Source organism: Dama dama, chromosome 8 (genome assembly GCF_033118175.1).
Source record: "Dama dama isolate Ldn47 chromosome 8, ASM3311817v1, whole genome shotgun sequence".
Lineage (NCBI taxonomy): Eukaryota > Metazoa > Chordata > Mammalia > Artiodactyla > Cervidae > Dama > Dama dama.
This window is the reverse complement of record NC_083688.1, coordinates 6,982,569-7,007,530: the sequence shown is the minus strand read 5'-3', so window position 1 is coordinate 7,007,530 and position 24,962 is coordinate 6,982,569. Positions and strand designations below refer to the sequence as shown.

General features: G+C 43.5%; 1 protein-coding gene across 5 annotated transcripts in view; it reads left to right on the top strand.

The window, feature by feature from the left end:
- CNR2 (cannabinoid receptor 2) overlaps positions 1-23,513 on the top strand; it is a 33,756-nt gene extending 10,243 nt beyond the window's left edge. For 2 of the 5 annotated variants that reach the window (XM_061148186.1, XM_061148188.1), the window contains exons 2-3: positions 6,071-6,178; positions 21,208-23,513. In XM_061148186.1, the coding sequence (XP_061004169.1) occupies positions 21,253-22,338 (1,086 nt within the window). In that variant the 5' untranslated portion in view covers positions 6,071-6,178; positions 21,208-21,252 and the 3' untranslated portion in view covers positions 22,339-23,513. Of the gene's footprint in view, positions 1-5,749; positions 5,895-6,070; positions 6,179-8,430; positions 8,491-16,857; positions 16,902-21,207 lie in introns of those variants that run through there. The other 3 variants (XM_061148187.1, XR_009693791.1, XM_061148189.1) reach the window with 3 other exon arrangements.
- The last annotated feature ends 1,449 nt before the right edge of the window (positions 23,514-24,962 follow it).

The window sequence follows — 24,962 nt, the reverse complement described above, 5'->3', positions numbered from 1 at the left end:
TTGCTTCACCATCACCAAAGAAATACATACTATATGTTATTCCCATTTTACAGATGAGGAAACTGAGGGCAAGAAGTGAATGAAGTAAGGACTTTAATCCGAGGGCACAAAGCTAATAGTCAGTTGAACCAGGGTTGGATCTCAGCTTGTCTGGCAGATCTGTTGGGGTGAAGAGATGAGACTGGGACTTCACCAGGCTGATGGGGACAGGACTAAAATCTAGGCCAGAGAATGGTGGCAATGGAGGCATGACTGAGTGAAACTGGTCAGTAGAGGAAAAAGACAAAAAGAGAAAAGAGATGTGATTCGCCCCAGGATTAAAGACAAAAGACTGCCAGTGTCAGTGTCACCTGGGCAGAGTCATGCATTAGATCCTGCCTCTTTGTCAACTTGAGTTTGTCAGAACACAAAGGCTCAAGTCCTGGCTTGGCCTGCCACTTGCTGTAAACTGGGGGCAAAGGCCTTGCCCACTCTGAACCCATTTGCTCAAGGAATACTACCTGCCTCATATAATGACCATGAGCCCTCCCCTGCTGTCAAAAAAAGGAAAGTGAAGTCACTTAGTCATGTCCGATTTTTTGCGACCCCATGGACTGTAGCCTACCAGGCTCCTCTGTCCATGGCATTCTCCAGGCAAGAATACTGGAGTGGGTTGCCATTTCCTTCTCCAGGGGATCTTCCCGACCCTGGGAGCGAACCCAGGTCTCCCACATTGCAGGCAGACGCTTTACCCTCTGAGCCACCAAACTGTCAAATAAAATATACTCTGAATGTGGGTCTTATGAGTCCATTCTCTGAAAAGGAAGTAGCTGGAGTGTAAGGTAGTTGAAAAGAAGACATTGAAAAGACTCAACAAAACTGTCCTGTGGGTAGATTTCAGATTAGTTAATTTACCCAGTAATGGTCTGGAAGATGTAAAAAATGTGAACAATAAGATAGGACCCTGGGTCTTCAGAGGAATGAATAAGTGCACAGATTTCTGAACCCCCGGCCAGTCTCTTAGCATCCCTGGACCCCAATTTCTTCATCTATAAAATTCGGAAAAAAACTCTGGTTTCTCTTCAGATCGTATAAATCTTTCGCCTTTTAAAATTCGGAAAATAAGATCAGGTTTAAATGAGGTATCAAAGAGAGGGTGGTTGTACAATACAAAGGCCCATCACTACTACCCTTCCATCTTCTTTTCATAGGGCAGTTCAGGGGCGACACAGAGTTAGTGACTTCTCCATAGAACTAACCAGTGTCAGAGCCAGGTTCAGTGACTGCCTGCAATGCAGGACACCTGAGTTCAGTTCCTGGGTCAGGAAGATCCCCTGGAGGAGGGCAAGGCAACCCAGTCCAGTATTCTTTTTCTGGAGAATTCCATGGACAGAGGAGACTGGCAGGCTATAGTCTATGGGGTTGCAAAGAGTCGGACACAACTGAGTAACTAACCCTTTCACTTTCTTTCACTTTCAGAGCCAGGTTCAAACCCTGAGTATCTGCTTCCTAACTTGGAATCCTTTTCTTTCTACTACATCACACGCACACTCTGTCTTTCAGTTGGGCAGCCAAGCTATTGCTTAATTGTTTTAAATAATTATCTCATCTGGACGTCAAGCATGCAGATATTACAGGGGGAACATTTTTGCAACTCAAAATAAACTTGTGAACAGTTTTTTTTGTGTGTAAACAGTTTTTAAAAAAGAATGCAGGTATTAATTTCCCCAGTTACAGATGAAGAAACTGAGGCTCAGAGAGTTTGAGTAACTTGCCATAAGGTCATATAACCCATCAGTGGCAGAGCTGGGATTTGAATCCTACAATGATTCATTCCAAAGTCTTGACATTTAACCTTCACTAAAGTGGAAAGAGGCCTCAGGCTTCATGTAGCTCAATTCCTCCTGGGAGAGAGGCTAGAGATGATATAGATGGATGAGGAAGGAAGATCCAGGGAGAATGAGTATCCAGATAGCAGGAAGTAACTTCATGGAATCCTGGGTGGGGATGATGAATGGTGTGTAGATAGCAGACTTGGAAGAGAATCCTTCAGCCCCACAAGGCAGACTCACGGGGACTGGGTTTCGTCCACAACCAATAGGCATTGAGAAAAGAACTATAGAGGAGACCTCAATAATCTTTTGCCCCAATTCTGTAAATTACAAATTCCTTCCTAAAAGGACTGGAGGTGGCCTATGTTATGAATTAGGGCAGTGGAAATAGAAGCAAAGCACTAGAAACCACTAAGAGGACCAAGAAGTAAATGAGGAACCAATCTTGAATGACCCAGCACTGTTGGCCTGTATTGCATTCAACTCGGAGCTTCCTGGCAGCTGAGGGGAAAGGAAACATGAGAATCTGAAGAAACCCTCTTTTTTTCTAATAGCCGTTCATTCATTCATTCAATAAGTTGATTTTAAGATACATAAGAGGCTACTTTTTACCAGGGCCCTGTGCTCAAGGGCTGGAAATCCAGGAGGAATATATTAGAGAAATCAGCTTGAAAAATAACCCCTTTGCAGCTCTTTGCATCTCTCCTCTTTTAAAAAAAAAAATTATTTATTCATTTTTGGCTACACTGGGTCTTCATTGCTGCTCACCGGCTTTCTCTATTTTTGGCAAGTGGGGGTTACTCTCTAATTCCAGTGCAGGGGTTTCTTGTTGTGATGGCTTCTCTTGCTGCAGAGTGCAGTCTCAAGAGGGCACAGGCTTTAGTAGTTGCAGCACTCGGGCCTCAGTAGTTGTGGCTTAGTTGTCCCAGGCCATGTGGAATCTTCCCGGACCAGGGATTGAACCCAGCTCCCCTGCATTGGCAGGCAGATTTCTAACTACTGGACCCCCAGGGGAGTCCTAGAGCAGTTTCTATATTCTGCCTCCCATCAACAACCTTCTCCTCTGATTCATATCATTGGAGAAACTGTAAGTTCCTTCCTCCACATGCTGTCCTACCTCCCCTGCCAAATCCATTTTAGGAATGACTATCCTGGTGGTCTGTTTATAAGGTTAAAGAGCCTGGACAGTTACCAAACTTCTAGTTAGCTTTCTGCTTTTGACCTGCTGCTTGTGGTTCCCACCTCTTTCCGGAAGTCTGGATCTGTGGGCCAGAAGCACTATGGTGAGAAGCTGACAGTGAGGCTTAGGGCTCAGGAAGACTGGGGCCAATGGGCAATATCTGCTGTGGCTTTGGAACGTGGACCGGTGGCTTGGGGGCCATCGAATTGCCTTGCTTATGTGGGCTGAGTTCCATCTCCATAGGGCTGCTTTACCTAGCTCAGGCCCTTCATGAGAAGCTCTCCACCAGGAATCTACTGCAGACTCTTCTTGGTGTAAGGGAGAATAGGATACAAAGATGCTGCTGCTCCCTGACCCAGATTCTATTCTCAAAATTAGAAACTCACAGTCCAGGAAGCAATACAAGGAATAGGCACAAATAATGGAAGGTAGGCAGTGATCCATGCAGTAGGACTCAATGAGTTTCATCCATGTGGACCGGTAAGAAGAAACCAGAGAATGCTTCCTGGAGGAGGTGATTTTTGATATAAGGCCTGAAAAAATAAGTAAGTTTGGGCAAAGGAATATAGCCCACAGTCCAAAACTCCAGAAAAATCTGTTGCAATTGCAACCAAGTGCTACCAAGCACAGAGGGACGCTAGGAGAAGAAAGGGGTAAGGAAGGCCCCATGACACTCTTCCTATGGTTGGGTATAGTGCCAAGAGCCCAGCCAGCTGGGAAGCAAGTAGAGAGCCTGACTCTGATCTATTAGTAATGGATCATCTATGCAGCTCAAATAAGGTTGGTTTTTTTTTTGGGGGGGGGGGCGGGGAGATAGTCTGGCCTTCATGGTATAAAGTGTCCCCTAAGGATGAATGAAAAACTTTCTTTTCTCTTTTAAATTTTATTTATTTATTTATTTTTGGCTGCACTTGGTTGCCGCTCATGGGCTTTCTCTAGTTGCAGCGAGCAGGGGCTACTCTTTGTCGCAGGGCTCGGGGTTCTCACTGTAATGATGGGCTTAGCTGCCCCACAACATGTGGGATCTTCCTGGACTGGGGATTGAACCCGTGTCCCCTGCATTGGCAGGCAGATTCTTAACCACTGGACCGTCAGGGAAGTCCTGAAGAAGTTTCTAGATGCCTATGTTCTCAGACAAAAGTCGAACGAGCCCAGACTCCTGTAAGAATTCTATAAACCATTATTTCCTGTCTTTAATTAGACACATACTGTAAGCCACCATACATTTTGTAAATTTCTATTACTTGATTGCACAGTGATGTGATATGGGTAGTGTTTCTCCTGGTTTACAGAAGCTCAGGAAGGTGAAGTAACTTGCCCAACATCACACAGCCCACAGGTACAGAATTGGAATTGAATCCAGGGCTGGTTGAATCCAGAGAGGTCTGGTTGCCAAGCCTGTGTGATACTGGGATCCAACATGGTGAGTTTCCCAGAGGAGACTTAAGAAGTGACCCAGCAATCTACTTGCTTTGAAGATGAGAAAAGACCCAGATAGGGGAAAGGACCTGCCCAAAGTCACTTGGTAGCAGAACAGGGACTGGAACCCAGGCCTCCTCATTCCCACCCAGAGATAAAAAATGATGGTTCCTGGACTTCCCCAGTGGCCCCGTGGTTAAGACTCTGCCTTCCAACGCAGGGAGTGTGGGTTCGATCCTTGGTCGAGGAACTAAGGTCCTACATGTGGTGGAGTGTGGTCTGACATTTAAAAAAAAAAAGCGTGCTGCCAGCCTACAATCTCAGCTTCTCACTGCAGGAGTAGCAGCCACCATCAAAAGGCCAGGGCCAGCTCCCTCACCTGTGATCCCTGGTGCCTTTGGGCTTTCTGCACAGCATAGAGAGGAGCCAGCTGTGACTGTGATGTTCTTTCACTTCACACTTTCAGTTTGGGTCAGAAAAACCCCCGGGCGCATCTTTTCTGAGCAGCTTCCTGGCTCTCAAGGCTTTCTTCCCAGACACTCTGCAGGAGTCCGAACTCCAGGCCCTGCACATCCACTGCAGAGAGGGCATGCTCTCTGGGGAGAGACAGTCATGTAGTTTAGGGGCTTTGGCATTTTTCTATGGTGGGAAAAGCACTTGGTTGTTATTTCTCTTTCTTTTTTTCCCCTTTATTATTTTCAACTGAAGGATAATTACAATATTGTGTTGGTTTCTGCCATACATCAGGTGGTTTCTCTTTTCATATTACATATGTTCAAGGTCAGGTCACAAAATGGTTTTGAAAACCAAAACCTAATATTTGGAACTCCACTGACACAGCTGATTTTAAAAAAAGGAAGAAAAAGAACCCTTTCCTCCTCCTAACAAACACACAGACGTGAAGCCTCTGCTACACTTTGAAAGGACTGGTGCCCCATCATAACCTCCCCATGGACATGGTTAAAAAGCCATGGGTGGGGTGGGGGTGGCGGGAGCGGCGGGGATCATCAGCCAGTTTGGTTTTCCCAAGGAGAATGGGACAGGTCTTGTCATTGTCATTTCACAAATGAGAAGAGGGGCTCAGGAAGTTGAAGGGACTTGCCCAAAGTCACATGACCCGCCATGGCAGAGGTGGAACTGGAACAGCGGTGTCGTGCAGCAAAGCATTGAGCATCTCTGTCTGGGGCTTTCAGACCAGTCTTCGCCCTGGAGGAAGGCTGGTCTGGAAGACAGAAGCTCTGACTCCACAAGAGATTTCTCTCTGCTCAGAGGGGAGGCAGACAGGGAACTGGGTTTCCCGTGGCTCTGTGCACCCTGTTGTCGGATGTTTTCTTGTTAGGTCCTCCATCTAGAAGTCTGCATTTCCTGCCCTTACTTAATTTGGACCATAACCATAGGGTGGTGGCCACGCCAAGCCTGAGTGAGGCACGGATACTGGCCACCACCACCCGAGCATCCCCCTTCTAGGCTGGACTCTGCGTGGGGTAAGCCATTCTTTAATGGGGGCGAGAGGGATGTCTCCTAAGGGAAACAGGGGAAGAGAGTTGGAGGGAAAGGGGACTGGAGCTGCAGGGGCGCGAGGAGGAAGCACCCAGCAATGGCAGAATGCAGGTGTGGGAGCTGATAAAGGCTTACACGTCTCTTCACTCATTCAATCCAGGGCTGAGAACTCGGCTGGCACCATTTCCGGTCTCACTCAGGGGTGGCCTTGGCAACATTCAGCAAAGGGCGTCCGTCTCAGGGAAGGACTCCTCTCCAGCTTTTCCAGGTAGGGTCACTTCTCCGCGCACAGCACGAGGGATTTGATTGCGGCCTGGGGGACGCGGACGTGCACTCGAGTTCCCATTCTGGTGCTGACTTGTCAGGTGACCTTAGAAAATTATATCCCCACCTTAGACTGTTTCCTTGATGGTAAAATGATAGAGGTGTATTAAATGAGAGATTTTCTATCTGGTCCTTGGAGCCTGAGGGCTCCACAGAGGAATCTGGGCTGCCTGGAAGAGAGGACATAGGTAACATGAATTCAGCTTTTACCTGACTTATGAATATGGGTTCCTTTGAGGGTAAAAAGCATTCTGCCCTCTAAAAAATTAAAAAACAAACAAACAAACCCAAACACTGGGTTATAAGAGCTGCCACTCATTAAGCTCTTACAATGCACCAGGCACATTATTCTTAACAACTTCACCAAGCAGGTTGAATTATCCCATTTGAAGATAATAATAATAATAAGCACTTCCATATGTTTTATTAATTTACTTAAATCCTCACAAAAACCCATCTTACAGATGAGAAATGGGAAAACAGAGGCATTAGGATCTTGAATAAGGTCACCGGGCGAGGATTAGAACCTACCCATGTGCTCCCCTTTCCTCTCACACTCTTACTTGGGATCTACTGCATTGGAGACAGCCCCTTTCCATCCAAATGGGTTGCATTCATTAAGAAGTTTTTGAGCATTGACCACATAGCAGGCATTGTGTAAGGCACTGAAGACCCAGAAATAATGCTCAGTCTCTAACCTCGACAAACTGTCCTCCTTCAAGTAGTTTAACATCTCTGAGCCTCCATTATCTATGCAATAACAATAACCACAATTCTATCAGAGGTTGTATGGATTACATTAGATGGTGGTGGAGAAAAAGTATTTTGTATAAGTTAAATTGCATAGCATGTTGGTTGGTGCAGTTATTAATTTGGCTGGAGAAAAGACTAATCAGAGCAGATTATAATATACACAGAGTAAGCCTGGGAGAGTGGTGTGTGACTATGGTTCGAAGAAGACATCACAAGATAAAAGATGAGTCCAGAAGGAAGATGAACCGGGAAAGGAACCCCTGGGGCACAGGAGGGTAGAAAGCAGAACTAGGACTTACCTGGAGGGTCAGTGATTAAGACTCCAAAGCAAGGGGTGTGGGTTTGGAGCAGAACTATTTGAGGAATGGTTAGGCAAACAGTTGAGTCCAACTGGGGCTGCCAATGGTTCAACTGGAGTTGAACCCCAGTTCAGTTCAGTCGCTCAGTCGTGTCGGATTCTTTGTGATCCCAATGGACTGCAGCATGCCAGGCTTCCCTGTCCATCACCATCTCCTGGAGTCTGTTCAAACTCATGTTCACTGAGTCGGTGAACCCCAACTCTCACACTTAAATAACTAGGTCATCCTGAGCAGGTTACAAATTAGGAACAGCTCAATAAAGTATAGAGATCTCTTCTATACTTCTTCTACTTCTTCTAAGTATTTTTAAAAAATATTTACTAGCCTGCAGTGGGTCTTAGTTTCAGCACACAGGATCTTTCATTGCACCGCAGGTTTAGTTGCCCCTCGGGAGGAATCGAACCTGCGTCCCCTGCATTGCAAGGCAGATTCTTAAGCACTGGGTCACAAGCAAAGTCCCCTATTTTATGTATTAATTCACTAAATCTTTATAATAAGGTTACCAACATTATTTGCATTTTATAAATAAGGAAATTGAGTCCAGGTTGCCCAAAGAGTTTATCATTCCTAAGTCTTCTTCCTCTACAAAGTGAGCATAAGCATACCTACCCTGGAGGTTATTGTGAGGGAAGATATGAAAATGTGGCTAAGGTCTTCCCACACACCAGGAAACCACTGCTCAGAGCCACAGACATCTCGTGTCCCACCTCCCACCCCCTGAGAACCTCTAACAGGACCAGAAGTAGGGTCTCACTGGGGGAACAAAATTTAAATGGGTGCCAAAAAATTATAATAAATTCTGTTTTGAGTGTTAAGTAAAATATTTAAACTTTATAAAACATTATTGTGTTTTACTGTAGCTACTTTTCCACTTTTCAAGAATAACTACTGTTTAGTGTTTTACTATTTAATGTTTCGAGACCGAAAAACAGCCAGTAAAGAATACACAAGACATCTACAGAGAGGAACACGCTTTTTCGCTTTGCCTCAGGGAAGGTGTTGATTTCTAGTCTAGTTTGGAAAAAATCCTGCCCTCCCTCCTACTTCTCTAGTTCCTCTGCCATTATCTTCCAGTTCCCTTTATCTGCTTTTCAAAACTTCTACATTCTCTTAAGGGATTGGACTTCTGGCTCCAGTCGTGTTGGTAAGATTTACCCCCGTTGATGCGTTTAGTTCTAGTTCATTTTTTACTGCTTTATGTAGTTCTTTGTAGGCATGTACTATAATTTATCTATGTATTTTCCAGTTGATGGACTTTTGTGGTTGGTGGTGCTTTTTTTGCTATTTCAAAAATGCTGAAATTGACATTCTTGAACATTTTCAGGCGCGGAATTGGTGCAATCCAGGGCAGTGACTCTCTTTAGCTTCATTAGATTTTGGGAAACTGCTCACCACAGTGTTTGCGCCAACTCCCTACCATCACAGCGCTGACAATTTGCCCTCCACACCTCTCCAATACTTAGTGTTGTCAGGTTCATTTTTTGGTTGATCCGATGGTAGTGAAACTTGCCTTTCTGTGGATGCTATTGAGGTTAAATATCTGTTCAAAGGATTATTGACCATTTTCTTTCATGCCTGACATTTTTCTTATTTGGAGGCTCTCTTCTTTATCTTGAGGAATCTTACCTGAGGTCTGTTTGTTTTATGATCTTCTCAAAGAAATAGTTTCGGTCTTTGTCAGAGCTTCTTATTTTCAGTTGCTTTACTGTGTCATCAGTTTCTGCTCTTATATTTCTGCCTTCCACCTTCTCTGTATTTTTGCTGTTGCTCTTTGTCTAATTTCATGAGTTGGATGTTTAGCTTGTCGACTAAAAAAAGATGTACAACTTAAGAATTGCGAGTTAAGTTTTATTTGCGGGGCAATGAGGATTGCAGCCCAGGAGGCAGCATCTCAGATAGCTCTGAAATCTGCTCCGAAGCCACAGTTGGGAAAAGTCAATACATAAGGTTTTGGTGAAGGGGCAGTTGAATATCATGAAGTACTCATTCTACAAAAGGATTTTTGTTAATTAATCATGAGGATCTGATGTCACTGTGAGGGAATTTAGTGCTTCTCTAGATATGAGGAGATGCAAGGATGGAGATCATAAAACCCATTCCTGAAAACATCCAACTATCTAAAGACCTGTCCCACCAGATTCCCTGGAGCACAGAGTGCCTCACTCCACCCTGAACTCCCTCAGCTGAAGTCAACAGCTGCAGCAGTGTGAAGTTCAATCTCCATAGAGGAGGATAGCAAATGCCTTTGTTGTTCACTCGTTGGCAGTGCCTTTGGTAACTGCCAGTTTGTAGTTGACCCCTTGTGGTCATAAATCCGACCATACTTTGGGGGCCATTTCATGACCATTTTGTCCTGCGCTGCTGGTATCAACTAAAAAAAGATGTATAGCTTGAGAGTTGTGAGTTAAGTTTTGTTTGGGGGAAAATGAGGACCACAGTCCAGGAGGCAGCATCTCAGACAGCTCTGAGAGACTCCTCCAAAGCGGCAGTGGGGGAAAGTCGATATATAAGGTTTTGGTGAAAGGGGAGTTCAATACCATGGAGTATTCATTTTACAAAAGGGTTTTTGTTAGTCATGAGGATCTGATGTCACCATGAAGGGATTTAGTGCTTCTCTAGATATGAGGAGATACAAGGATTGATAAAATTGTTAAAATTGTAAATATTGATAAAATCTGTTCCTAAAAACATCCAACTATCTAAAGACCTGTCCCACCAGATTCCCTGGAGCACAGAGTGCCTCACTCCACCCTGATCTCCCTCAGGGGTTGTTGAAGGTCAACAGCTATACCAGCAGGGGTTCAATCTCCATAGAGGCAGGTGGCAAATGCCTTTGTTGTTCATTCACTGGCAATGCTCTCGGTAAGTGACAATTTGTAGTTGACCTGGCCCCCTTGTGGTCATAAATCTGACCATACTTTGGGGGACATTTCATGACCATTTTGTCCCATGTTGCTAGGAAGGCTCGTTCCCAGTTCTGAAGGTGTTTGTTGATAAGACATTCAATGTGCTGTTACTGGACTAGGTCTTAATAGTCAAAGATCTCTGGACACCTGTCTGCTAGTTATGGTCCAAGAAAGTATTTCCTCTCATTGCCTCTTTTCATACCTAGAGTTACACTATTACAATCATTGATTATATATCAAGCTACACATTTGATCAACTGCTTCAAGTCTAGTCATCATTTTCGTTGGAGGCTCAGTCTTACACTTATTATACAAGAAATAATAATCTTGTGAAACAAGCAAAATACAAATGGTATAGTTAATAACATTAGTGGAATTAAAAGTAAATATTTTAGCCATGAGTCTCCCACACCAAACCAGTTTCTTTTTTTTTAAGATCGTCAAGACTAGAGAATGGGTCTCTTAAAGCAGAAATCTGATTTTTCATTTGGGTCATCAAATGTGTTACATTGAAGGATTTACCAGGTATGAATATACAGCATTCACTTTGAATTACAGTATAGACATCTCCCTGAGATGCTGTAAGGCCTTGAAGTTGTGTAGCACTTCCTTTCTCATCATAGAGATCTCAGAATTCAATAGGCTAATAGCCCAATTACTATCATTTAAAGCTTATGAAAGTTGTTAAGGCTTAGATATGATCAATTACATCCTCCAACCCTGTTGAAGGCACACTCACACACATACAAAAGCTGATAACTGGTCATAACTAGTAGAATACAGATCTTTGACCCACTGGGATCATACCAATGATAGATTGGTTGGGGTTACCTCTAATTTGTTAACAAGTATGACCTTAAATTCATAGGAATTCCAGGCTACACCTTCGTATCCATCCCTGTAGATGTCAAGGCCATAAATTAGTGCCACAAATCCACTGAGTTCCATACTAATCACGCTCTTTAAGGGTAATAACAGGCATAGTTCATAAAGCACCCAGCCTTGTCTCATAATTACCAGGTTGATCATTTTTAGTATGATTTAACCATTCCCAACATAGAGGAGCCTTTAAACTTAAATGACCATAGCCTGGTGTTAACCATGTACATCCTCCCCATAATTGTGGCAGTTTTCCTTTTAATAGACGAGAAGTTAATTTTTTGAGACTTAGCTCATCACTCGATTGAGTTTAAATGACCCTAAGAGAAAACTTAAATCTATGGCCAGCATCAGAGCAGGTATTATTAATTGGCCAGGTAAGAGGATCCCATCTAGTAATATTATGAATAGATAGAATAGGACTGAACACTTATCTAAAATAAATTTCCTAGGGGATATCCAATCAGAGCCCTAGAGAACAGAAATCCACCAAGGTAACCCAGAAGTACTAGGCACAGGTAATTGGCCACAAACCAACAATTGGATTGAGTTTTAAACTAGCATAGAATCGTGTCCATGATAGAAAACATTTGATTAATAGGTCTAAGTCCAGGGAATCAAGAAAACGTTATAAATGATCACACAAGTCAGCATCTTGGGCAAGCTGTCTGTTTCTGATGTCATCTTCTTCTTGTCCTGGTGTAGTGTGTTTCCTCTGTTTGAGCATCGTTCTAAGGTGAGTTTGAGGTCAGTAGGCCTCTCTATAGACCAGTCCAGCTTAGGGGCCTTTGGAAGTGGGAATTAACCTGAGTCAATTTCCTTTCAATTTCATTAGGCATGAGCTAGTTAAGAGTACCTGATAGAAAGGTCCTTCCATCCAGGTTAGAGAGAGTACCTTAAATTATGTCTTCTTCCAGTCTTGTTTGCAGGTCATGTGTGAGGCATCTGATCTTCATCCAAAGACAGATTACTTACTGAGATAAGCTTCAGAAACAGCCCTAGAGTGTCCTTCAATAATTCAATTAAATTTTACATTACTATACCCTAACAGCAAAGAACTATCCAGGAAATGAGTCTTAGTAGATACAGACCTCCATTAACAAATGGGGATTTAACATTCATTGAAACATCTCTTTCTCCCTAAAGAAAGAAAGTGAAGTCACTCAGTCGTGTCCGACTCTGTGATCCCAAGGACTGTAGCCAGGCTCCTCCGTCCATGAAATTTTTCAGGCAAGAGTACTGGAGTGGGTTGCCATTTCCTTCTCCAGGGAGATCTTCCCAATCCAGGGATCGAACCTGGATCTCCCACATTGCAGGCAGACACTTTACCATCTGAGCCACCATGGAAGCCCCTTCTCCCTAAAATCACCATCATTTTTACCAAATATAACCTAATTAAGACCTGTTTGTAATATAGGTCTGGTCTCAATAAACCTGGCATGATTTATATAACCAAAATTAATCATAGACTTTTTCCTTTGCTGAGACTTTCATAGTCTCAGACTGAACTTTTAAAATAAAATCTTTCAGGACTAGGAAAGTCATGCCAAAGGCTTATCACAGATTTTGCCTAACAGATCTAAGTAAATTCCTCCCTTCTCAAGGTCTCCAAAATCCCTTGAGATTTCTGTACCTGTTATTGAGATAACCTTCCTGACTTACCTGATAAAGTTACTGGAAACTAAGAGCTTCCAATCTCTGGAGGGTTCAGACAGAGAGAAAAGATAAATGTCTCAATTTGTTTATAAAATATAACTTTACCAAATTACTGCCATAATTAGTTTGAGGGAAGTTTTTTTTTTTCATTACACCTGGAAAACACAGATTCAAATCAGTAATTTTTCAGATAGAAACCATAAAAGTTATAAGCATATTTACCAGTTCATTCAGTCCTTTTGTGAAGTCAGCAGGTTTTCTATTAGAATCCTTACTCAGTTCAGAAACTGGCATTTATTCAAAAGTCCTTTTTATAAATCTTCTTGAAGAGGCAAAACTTGGTTAATGCTTTGACAATAAAGAGATAGTAACTAGAATTATGCCTGATAACATTTTACCCAAGCATATCAGAATTTTAGGAACTCCATACAGTTTCTAGGATATCTATATTAGTAACATTTACCATACAATATAACCTGAGACTTATTACTCACTTGACAACATTCCCCCATGTAATTCTGTATACAAAATTAGCCAAATTAGTGTAATATCTCTCTTTGGGATGTTTCAGGGGCCCTCTGAAGAATCCAGAAGTTAGCTAGAAATCTTTTTCATTAGAATGATTTAGGAAGTTTTGTCAACAAAAAGGTTTAGAACTCAGTCAGATAGAATTTTCATTGTGAAACAATAGCTAGTCACTTAGTCAAAGTAATGATAAAAGATTTTAGAACAGATCATTTAAGAGATAAAGAAAAACTTATTCCTGACTATGTACAAAACTCTTTCTTTATGGCTCACCTTTCACAAACCTTATCACTTCCTGTATCCATTACTGTGTTCTTCCATCCTAAAAAGCCACCTGTAAGTCAGACTTACTTCCTTTTCCCTTCACAAAATGCAGTTCCATTCCTCATATTTTCTTTACTGAAAACGCACTTCCTACTTCCCTTAAGCAACCAAGAACTGACTTTTATATTAGCATTTTGTAGATTGGTGACCATAAATACCAGTGATAATTTCTAAAACCTTTGCTTTCTTAGAGAGAACATTTTAGGATGGCCCCAAACATCATTCATTTTTAATCCCAGAACTCTTTAGTTTCTCTGTAAGAGGAAATTAGTGTTCAGTTGTAAATGTTTCAAAATCTTATTTTATTTGGAAATGACTTAGCTATTCATACACTTCCAACACTTAATTTAGCACAGCTCTTAGAAGTTCAAGTTACCCCAATCTGGAGAGACTATTTTAGACAGACATGCCTAAAGAATAATTATTCTTAACATTTTTTTTAGAAGTTTCTTCACTCAAGGTAATTTCCTTGCTGACAAACTTGTAACAGATATAGTAATATTTAACTTATATTAAACCTACGTACAATGAAAATATTCTGCTTAATTCCCAAACTCAGTTATGAATACTAGTTGTAAAAAAAAAAAAATGGTTGGAATAAGGTTTTAAAAGACTTTGATCCCATTTTTTTTTTTCCCTTTTGGTTTCAGAAATTAGAGATGGTCTAGAGTGATCCAGAGAGCTCTGGTCTAAAGGTATAGGAGGAGTTATTTCCTCAGGGCAAGAATTCTTAAAAAGATCATTTTTCTTCCTCAAGCTTTCTCCGGAGTCTAAAGAATATTGTGACCATATTGTCAAATATAGTATTTTTCTGTGATCATAGTTTTATAGCCAGTATTTAGACCAGATAGTGCTCAAATTGGCCCTTATAACAAGTGCAGATTGGTCTCAGCAGGGATTGTCCCTCTAGGGAAGTGGGGGTCTTAGTTTGATCAGCCCCAGGCTGTTGATTACAGGAGGAAGTCCTGGACATAAGGGAACCTTAGTTCATTTTCCTATCCTATTGTCAGTAAAGATCTAATACTTTTAGGACATTTTTCTTGTTATAGCTATAGATTGACTAGTCAAAAAAATTTTTGTCTTTCCAAGGGGTTCCCAGGGGGAGTGTGGAACCTTAGAGTGAGCAATTCCCGTATTAGCTGGAGCAGTATGTACCACATGTCTGCTCACGCAAACCAAACCAAACCAGAACTCCACCCGCCAGGAGTCACACTCTGAAACAAAAGGCAAAGAGATGCCCAGAAATCAAAAGCCAAGTGGCATAAATGCCAAACGTGACTTCCCAGTTACTCTAGACCTGCGACGGCAGAGTCAGTGCTAGCAGCCTTTTTCAGTTCTGATAGTTTCAGGCAATTTCTTGTTGGTTTCCTGTGAAGTTACTCTATCATTTCCTCTTTTAGATGCTTCTAGATACCAGTCAAAGTAAGCCTGGCCGGCCTTTTCTAATTGTGCATGCAAAAATATCAATTTTGAAATATCAAAAGAACCCCAATTTGGCCATTTTAGGTTGAGATCTCTTTTAGTATAATTTTTTTAATTAACTAGGTACTTGCAAGTATGAGCTCTATAGGTATTGTACATGAATCTGGCTGGAGTGTTAGTCAGAGGCTGGTTTTCTAACACCCCTCTGTTTCTGTTTTTGAGAGATTCCGTTTCCCATTTTAAGCTGAATTTGTCAGGGATAAAAATCACTAGCGAACTTGGGTAGTGGGCCCATGTGCTGCTTGTAAGATTAACTCCTCCAGGAGTCACCCCAGAGCCCTTTCAGCTCGTCTTACGTGTCTCAGATTCTGCCTCCGGCAATCAACGACCACCGCGGCTGCTCAGGTCGCTGAATGGCCAGTTCTTATGTGCGCCCCCCGGATGAGCAAGTATTTTAATTAACGAGTGGAGTTCCCTATGGGACCACTGCACAGCATGAGGACTAGGCCTCCACCACCCCCGTAAATTTCTCAGTCACCTGAGAAAACCCAAACTGGCTGGGAGGAGTCTTGTCCCTTTTCTCCGGAGCAAAGCTCTCGTGTAGTCTCCTCACTTTTATCCTGACAAATTCTATAATGGCAGTCGAACTGAGGAAAAGTGTCAGATCAGCCTCTTACTTAACCACTTAGCTAAGACCATTCAGTCCCCTACAATGGGGCAAGCTCAGCGCCTTTCAGCTGAGTCCTAGGTGTTCCTGGATTTTTTTTCCCAGTCAAGTCCCCCTACCCAGTACCTTTCCACTGGGTGGGTAATTCCCCCGGCATGTTTCAGCCAGCCCCCCACCCGGTATCTTTTGCCTGGGTGGGGATTTCTCAGTATCTTTCAACCAAGCCCCACTTGTGTCTAGAACATGAGTGGATATGCCCCGGATGTTCCACCCAGGCCCCCTGCCAGTATCTTTCCTACTGGAAGGGGGCAGGTAACCTCCTCCACTGCCAAATAAAACTCAGAATCTCAGCCAATACAGGAGATTTGAGAACTAGTAGAGACTTACCCAAATTCGTCTGCACTCCCCGAGGAGGCGGATGGACGCAACGGGACACTGCTGGTACCAAAGCTCCGGTTCCTGGTGGAGTCCAGTCGAAGGAAGGAAGTCCACTCTGGGTCCCTTCGTGGTCGCCATAACTGTTGACTAAAAAAGACATACAACTTGAGAGTTGCGAGTTAAGTTTTATTTGGGACAAAATGAGGACTGCAGCCCGGGAGGCAGCATCTCAGATAGCTCTGAGAGACTTCTCCAAAGCGGCAGCGGGGGAAAGTCAATATATAAGGTTTTGGAGACAGTGAAAGTGAAGTCGCTCAGTCGTGTCCGACTCTTTGCGACCCCATGGGCTCTAGCCTATCAGGCTCCTCGGTCCATGGGATTCTCCAGGCAAGAATACTGCAGTGGGTTGCCATTTCCTTCTCCAGGGGATCTTCTAGGACCCAGGGGTCGAACCCAGGGATCGAACCCAGGTCTCCCGCATTGGAGGCAGACGCTTTAACCTCTGAGCCACCAGGGAAGCCCAAACTAACAGCTGAGACATCGCTAGACTCAAAGCCGAGTTAGGTTCTAGAGAAGGAGGAGTTCAATACCATGAAGCACTCATTTTGCAAAAGGTTTTTTGTTAGCTATGAGGATCTATCTGATGTCACCATAAAGGGATTTAGTGCTTCTCTAGATATGAGGAGATGCAAGGATTGAGATCATAAAATCCATTCCTAAAAACATCCAACTATCTAAAGACCTGTCCCACCAGATTCCCTGGAGCACAGAGCGCCTCACTCCACGCTGAACTCCCTCAGAGGTTGTTGAAGGTCAACAGCTATAGCAGCAGGGGTTCAATCGTAGAGGCAGATGGCAAATGCCTTTGTTGTTCATTCATTGGCAATGCTCTTGGTAAGTGCCCATTTTTAGTTGCCATGATGATGCCTGATTTTTTTAAAAGTTTATTGGACCATTTAAAAAGTCTTTATTGAATTTGTTACAATGTTGCTTCTATTGTTTATATCTGGCCCTTTGGCCGATGAAGCTTGTGGGATCTTAGCTTCTCAGCAAGGGACTGAACCTGCCCTGCTTCATTGGAAGGTGAAGTCTTAACCACTGAACCCACCAGTGAAGTCCTGATGCCTGATTTTTAAAAGTCTAAATTAGATCATTTCCGTTTGTTGTTGTTCAGTCACTCAGTCGTGTCTGCCTCTTTGCGACCCCAGGGACTGCAGCATGCCAGGCTTCTCTGTCCTTTGCCATCCCCTGAAGCTTGCTCAAATTCATGTCAGTGATGCTGACATGAGGTTAAAGCGTCTGCTCAATAGTCAGTGATGCTGTCCGACCATCTTGTCCTCTGTCATCCCCTTCTCCTCCTGCCTTCAATCTTTCCCATCATCAGAGTCTTTGCCAATGAGTTGGCTCTTCGCATCAGGTGGCCAAAGTATTGGAGTTTCAGCTTCAGCTCCAGTCCTTATAATGAATATTCAGAATTGATTTCCTTTAGGATTGACTGGTTGGATCTCCTTGCAGTTCAACAGACTCTCAAGAGTCTTCTCCAGCACCACAGTGCAATAATGTTACTCACTTCCTAAATAAAGCTTCAACTCTATTCCTCTCTCTTGGCTTATGTTACTGTCATTCACAATTTTACTTACACTCTGTTTTTATACCCTCCAAATCAGTCTCAGTCACTATTATTATTATATTATTATTGTTTTATACAGACATTTGTTTTTATTTACTCATACATTTATCCACTTATTTGTTCACAATTCCTTCTTGCCTTTCTGTCCTTCCCTCTATGGAGAATTTCCTTCTTCTGATGGCATATCCTTTAGATTTCCTTCAGTGAAGGTCTGTTAGTGAATAACTCTGTTTGTATTATTTTGAGTGACAGCTAGCTTTTTGCCATCTATCTTCTGGCTATCATTACTGCTCTTGGCCAATCTGCTTTTAAATTTCATTGTGATTCCTTTGCAGGTATTGTGTTTTTTTAATCTCTGATTGTTTTTAATTTTTTTCTCTTTGTCTTTGGTATTCTGAAGTTTTATTATAAAAAGACTATTGACTTTTATTTATTTATTTCCTGGAGAAGGGCATGGCAACCCAGTCCAGAATTCTTGCCTGGAGAATTCCATGGACAGAGGAACATGGCAGGCTACAGTCCATGGGGTCACAAAGAATCAGGACAGGACTGAGCAACTGGCACTTTTTTTTTTCTTTTTTCATTGTATAGCATAGGCAGGTATATTCAATATTCTATAATAACCTATAATGGAAAAGAATCTGGAAAAAAAGTATATATATATATACATATATATATACACACATGTATACACTTAATCACTTTGTTGTATACCTGGAACTAACACAACATTATAAATCAACTACAGTAAAAAAAAAAAAAAAAAAACCCTGCTCGAAGTTCACTGTCCAGGAGAATTTTGGGCAATTCTCTACTAGCATCTCTTTGACTATGACCTTCCCAATGCCCTCCACCAATTTCTAGTCTTCTCTTCTGAAACTCCAATTAGATATATTTTAAACCTTTTCTTTCACTCCTTCCTGTCTCTTAACCATTCTTCCATATTTCCCATCTCTCTATCTCCTTGTGCAGCCTTTTGAGAAATTTCCTCAGATCCACTTTCTAGATCAGAGCTTTTTGGCTGGCTAATCTCTTCTGCTCTTTCACCTCCTCTTAAGGCTTTCCGTTTTCAATGACTTCATTTTTCACTTCCAGAAATTCTACTTGATTCTTCTTCAAATCTGCCTAGCCTTTCATTAAGTAATCATGGTTTTGATTCCTTATTGTTTAATCATATTAAACATATTCAGATTTCCCTGGCAGTCCAGTGGTTAAGATTCCATGCTTCCAGTGCAAGAGGTATGGGTTCAATCCCTGGTCCAAGAACTAAGATCTCGTGCTACAAGAAAAAGAAAAAGCTTATATATATATTCTATAATATAAACCAAAGAGTTATATGAAGTTCTTGGAAGTCTAATTCTGCCGTATGACATTTCTGCTAACTCTTCTTCATATTTACTTGTGCTTTTTGTAATTCTGCATCATGAGCTCAAATTCCTTGGGCCGTTATATGTGGAAATCTTGTGTGACCTGGATAAGAGAGTATATCCCTCTAGAGAAATTCAAAGTTTGCTTTCTAATAATGTCCCTTACAATATTTGGGTGCCCTGTTTGTTTTTCTCAATACTTAGGACACACTTATACTAAAGATGATTCATTACCTGACATTCAAATTTACCTGGACTCCTATATTTTATCTGGCATTTCTACTGGTGTGAAACCCAAGTCTTGTCTAACCATCCCTAAAATGTTGTTAAACCTTCAGCATCTTACTTACCAAAACTGGCAAACAAAACAAAATAAAACATAAATGCAAAAAACCCTCCACTTTATCACTCTGGATTCCATTTTTTTTCTTGGTTTTGATTTCCTTTCAGTTTTTTTTAATATAACTTTATTTATTTTTGGTTCTTCTGGGTCTTCATTGCTCTGCAGGCTTTTCTCTAGTTGTGGAGAATGGGGCTACTCTCTAGTTTCAGCGCATGGGCTTTTCATTGCGGCAGCTTCTCTTGCTGTGGATCATGGGCTCTAGGGCGTGCAGGCTTCAGCAGTTGTAGCTCGCAGGCTCTAGAGCAGAGGCTCTAGTTGTGGACCATAGGCTTAGCTACTCCCCAGCATGGGGGATCTTCCCAGATCAGGGATTGAATCCGTGTCTCCGGCATTGGCAGGCGGGTTCTTTACCACTGAGCCACCAGGGAAGCCCTCCTTTCAGTTTCTGACCCTTAGAAGAGTTTCATACTTTCAAAATGAAGTTTTTAGCGTAGTTTTTTGCTTAAAGCCAAAAAGCTTGCAGGTCACTTTTATTTCTTATTTTGCTTTATTGAGGTATAATTCTCATGTGACATAATACTATTTCCAGGTGTACAACATAATGATTTGATATTTGTACATATTAGGAGATGATCACCATAATAAATCATTAACATCATTATTACACAGTTGCAATTTTTTTCTTAAGATGAGCAATTTCAAGATCTATTCTCTTAGCAACTTTCAAATACAGTATTAGTAACTATCCCCAAGACTTTATAATTGAAAGCTTGTACCTTTGACTACCTTCAGGCATTTCATCCACACCACCCTCCCACCAATCCCTGCCTCTGGCAACCACCAAGCTAGTCTCTGTATCTTTGAATTAGTTTTTGGGTTTTTTTTAGTTCCACATATATGTGAGATCATATGGTTTGCAGGCCACCTTGGCTTCTTGATGTACTTTCCTGGTGGCTCAGACGGTAAAGCGTCTGCCTGCAATGCGGGTGACCTGGGTTTGATCCCTGGGTGGGGAAGATCCCCTGGAGAAGGCAATGGCAACCTTGTCTGGAATACCCTTGCCTGGAAAATCCCATGGACAGGAGTCTGGTAGGTTACAGTCCATGGGGTCGCAAACAGTCATACACGACTGAGTGACCACTTTTTGCACTTTTTCAACATCTTGAATTCCCACATGCCTCTTCTAAGGCAACCAGTACAAACCTAGTACATCCTCACTAGGATGGAGAAAGGGTAAAATAGAGAGAAAGTGACAAAGAGAAAGTGTGGGCCACAAAGTCGTGTCTGACTCTTTGCAACCCCGTGGACTGTAGCCCACCAGGCTCCTCTGTCCTTGGGATTCTCCAGGCAAGAATACTGGAGTGAGTTGCCTTGCTCTTCTCCAGGGGATCTTCCTCACCCAGGGATGGAACCTAGGTCTCCCGCATCACGGGCAGATTCTTTTTTTTTTTTTTTAGTTCTACCACTTTATTGCTACCAACCCATCTCCCTCCACCCTCGTGCACACATGCTCAGTCATGTAACCCCATGGACTGCAGCCTGCCAGGCTCCTCTGTCCATGGACTTTTCTAGGCAAGAATACTGGAGTGGGTTGCCACTTCCTTCTCCAGCAGGCAGATTCTTTACGGTCTGAGACACTAGGGATGCCGCAGAGAGCAGCAAATATGATCCAGCCACACGGGTGAAGAGTTTGGCTAGAGTCAGTGATCATGTGAGGTCATTGCACTGATTTAAAAAGGCTCATTTTTTCTTCTTGTGCTACAGCAAAGACTTCTTGGCAAGCCCAGCAGAAGCCCAGGGACCCACCCCATGGAGATATGCCTGAAGATAGAGGCAGCCAATGGCTCCATCGATGGCTTGAATTTCAACCCCATGAAGGAGTACATGATCCTGAGCGGTCCCCAAAAGATCGCTATCGCAGTTCTGTGTACCCTCCTGGGCCTGCTGAGTGCCCTGGAGAACCTGCTTGTTCTCTACCTCATCGTGTCCTCACACCGGCTCCGCAAGAAGCCCTCCTACCTGTTCATTGGCAGCTTGGCTGGGGCCGACTTTCTGGCCAGTGTGGTCTTTGCCTCCAGCTTTATACATTTCCACGTCTTTGACGGCGTGGATTCCAAAGCTGTCTTCCTGCTGAAGATCGGCAGCGTGACTCTGACCTTCACGGCCTCCCTAGGCAGCCTGCTGCTGACTGCCATCGACCGCTACCTCTGTCTGCGCTACCCGCCTACCTACAAAGCTCTACTCACCCGCAGGAGGGCACTGGTGACCCTGGGCATCATGTGGGTGCTCGGCGCACTGGTGTCCTACCTGCCCCTCATGGGATGGACCTGCTGTCCCAGGCCCTGCTCTGAGCTTTTCCCCCTGATCCCCAATGACTATCTGCTGAGCTGGCTCCTGTTCATTGCCGTCCTCTTCTCGGGCATCATCTACACCTACTCACATGTCCTGTGGAAGGCCCATCAGCACGTAGCCAGCTTGGCTGAGCACCGGGACAGACATCTGTCTGGAATGGCCCGGATGAGGCTGGATGTGCGGTTGGCCAAGACCCTGGGGATGCTCCTGGCTGTGCTCTTCATATTCTGGTTCCCGGTACTGGCCCTCATGGTCTACAGCCTGGCTGCCAGGCTAAGCGACCAGGTCAGAAAGGTCTTCGCCTTCTGCTCCTTGCTCTGCCTTGTCAACTCCATGGTCAACCCCATTATCTATGCCCTGCGGAGTGGGGAGATCCGGTCCTCTGCCCACCACCGTCTGGCCCACTGGAAGAAGTGCGTGAGGGGCCTTGGGCCAGAAGGAAAAGGAGACATCCCCAGGTCCTCAGTCACTGAGACAGAGGCTGATGTGAAAACCACCCCGGGGCTAGATTCCAGAGAGCTATCCTGGCCTGATGAGCTCTGATCACTGATGTGATCACTTTCACAGTGTGAAATAAGTCAAGTCAGAAGTCATTTCACTCCCTGGAGGAGGATGAGTGGCCTTGATCCTCTCATCTGACTTGAACCAGCCCTAGAGGCCTGGACACTTAGCCCTTTCCATGGAGTGTTGGTACTGACTTCTGGAAGGCAGCCTGGTCATGCCTGTCTGCATGACCTGATGACAGTCTGTTGGGCAGCCAGGCCCTGTGAAGGGTGCAAGGTGGGCAGGGGGCAGGAGGCAGGAGGCCTGGGACAGGCTCAGTGCAGGTCAGAACCACCTTCCCAATCAAACAGCTTCATGCCTAAATTCTCCAGAGACCCCAGGAGCCAGGTGGAGCTTTTATGCTCAGCAATGAGGGGCCTGGAGGAGATCTAGGAAGAATGGATCATTCTCCTGGGATCTCAGGATATCAGATGGGATAGCTGGCCAGCCCTTCTTCCTGCTTGTTAGGGGCCTCCTTGGTTCTAGAGCTATACCCGAAGGTCACCCTTCCCACAGAGGGCCAAGAATTAAAATGTGATGAGGATCAAGGATGTCTATCCACCTCTTGCAGAGGTAACTGACAAGCCTCCAGTTCAGAGCATCTTATTACTGGGGCAATGGCCCTCTCTTGACACCCTGATAATCCCCACTCACAATCACAGTGTCTCCTAGGGACCTGGGGAATACAGAGGAGGCTGGGATCGCTTGAGATGCAGAATCTTCAGAGAATTCTGTTGGTCTTGCTAAGTCCGTTTTGGTGGTACCACTGGAAGCAGGCAGTGTGCCAACCTAATCCAACTCCGAGAAAAAGGAAGATATTCACAAAGATTTTATAACTCCCCAAATTGTTCCCAGCCATCCCTCAATTCAGCCCCTTTGTCTCCTCTACCACCCGAACCCTAGAATAAATAATAAACAGACCAGGCGGGAGGAGGGGGAAATTCCCTTACTATGTGCCAGGCATAGGGCTGATGTCCTACAGTCCATCAGCTCCAGCAAGGATTCAGCCCCATGCTTTTGAAGATCCCAGGATACCATGTTTTACATTATTAAGGAGGCTGGATTCCTACCAAAGGGGCTTAAAGCAGTAGGCAGGAAAAATTGTTGATGGCAAGGAGGATGCATTCTTATGCAATTATTTGGGGCTACAGATGGAATAAAAGGAAATGTAATGATTGAATGTGTCTTCATTTAATATTTACAAGACAAGGTGTTCACCATTCATTCGTTCATCCATCCATCTCACCAATACATGCTAGGCTCTGTGCTAGATCCTGGATGTCCAGCCATAAATGAGACTCTGCACCTGTCTAATGGGGCTCACATTCTACATTCTGCTGGGAATAGAGCCAATGAAGAAAGAAAGTTGATGATTACTGGTGGTACAATGAAAGGAATCATCAAGGTCATGGAAGAGAGATTAATTGAGGCAACTTTAGGTAGGTAGACCTACTATGTGCTTTGGTCATGAGTCGATTGGCATTTATTGAGATGTTACTATGTTCCAGGCACTGGGCTAAGTGCTTTTATGTATTTTAAATAATTTATGTGTTTTAAATTATTTGGCTGTGGTGCGTCTTAGTTGAGACACACAGGATCTTCCATCTCCATTGTGGCACTGGGGATCTCTTAGTTGCAGCATGTGGAATCTAATTCCCTGACCAGGGATTGAATCCAGGACCCCTGCATTCGGCGTGTGGAATCTTAGCCACTGGATCACTAGGGAAGTTCCTGGGCTAAGTGTTTTTAAATGAGGAATCTCAGTCTCACAATAATCTGATGAAGAGGGTTTGGTAGCCTCAGTTTACCGAAGAGGACAATCTCTAAGAGGCAAAAATCACTTGACTGAGATCACACTACTGATATGTACCCAAAGCTGGGGTTTTCAACCCAGTTCTGTTTGACTGCTAAGCCTACCCTCTTCACCACTAACTTCTTGGCCTAGTTCAGTCAAATTCTGCTTGATTCGGATAGTGATAATAAACAAGACTACAAATAATAATCAGACTTCAATAATAATAAGTCTAACAGTGACAAATATGTATAAGTGATAAATATGACTTATTAAATCTAATACTAATACTGAATTTTCATGACACCAAACTGCTGCAACCCTATCATTATGTCTCAACATACTTCATTTTACACCCTATATTAACTTCCTACAGCAACTTTCCACAAACTAAGGGGCTTATAGCAACAGAAATTTATTCTTTCACAGTTCTGGACTCTAGAAACTAATCAAAGTGTCAACAGGGCCATACTCTCTCCAAAGTTTCACTGGAAGGATGTTGTTGTTGTTCAGTTGCTAAGTTGTGTCCAACTCTTTTGCCATCCCATGGACTGTAGCCCGCCAGGCTCCTCTTTCCATGGGATTTCCCAGGCAAGAATACTGGAGTGGGTTGCCATTTCCTTTTCCGAGGGATCTTCCTGACCCAGGGTTCAAACCTGCGTTTCTTGTATTGGCAGGTGGGTTCTTTAGCACTGAGCCTCCTGGGAAGCCCCCAGCGGGTGGACACTTCCTCCCTTTTTCCAACTTCTGGCAGCTCCTTGTGCCCCTTGGCTTGTGGCAACATAAATCCTACCTCTGCCTCTGTGTTCACGTGGCCTTTCCCCACTCTTTG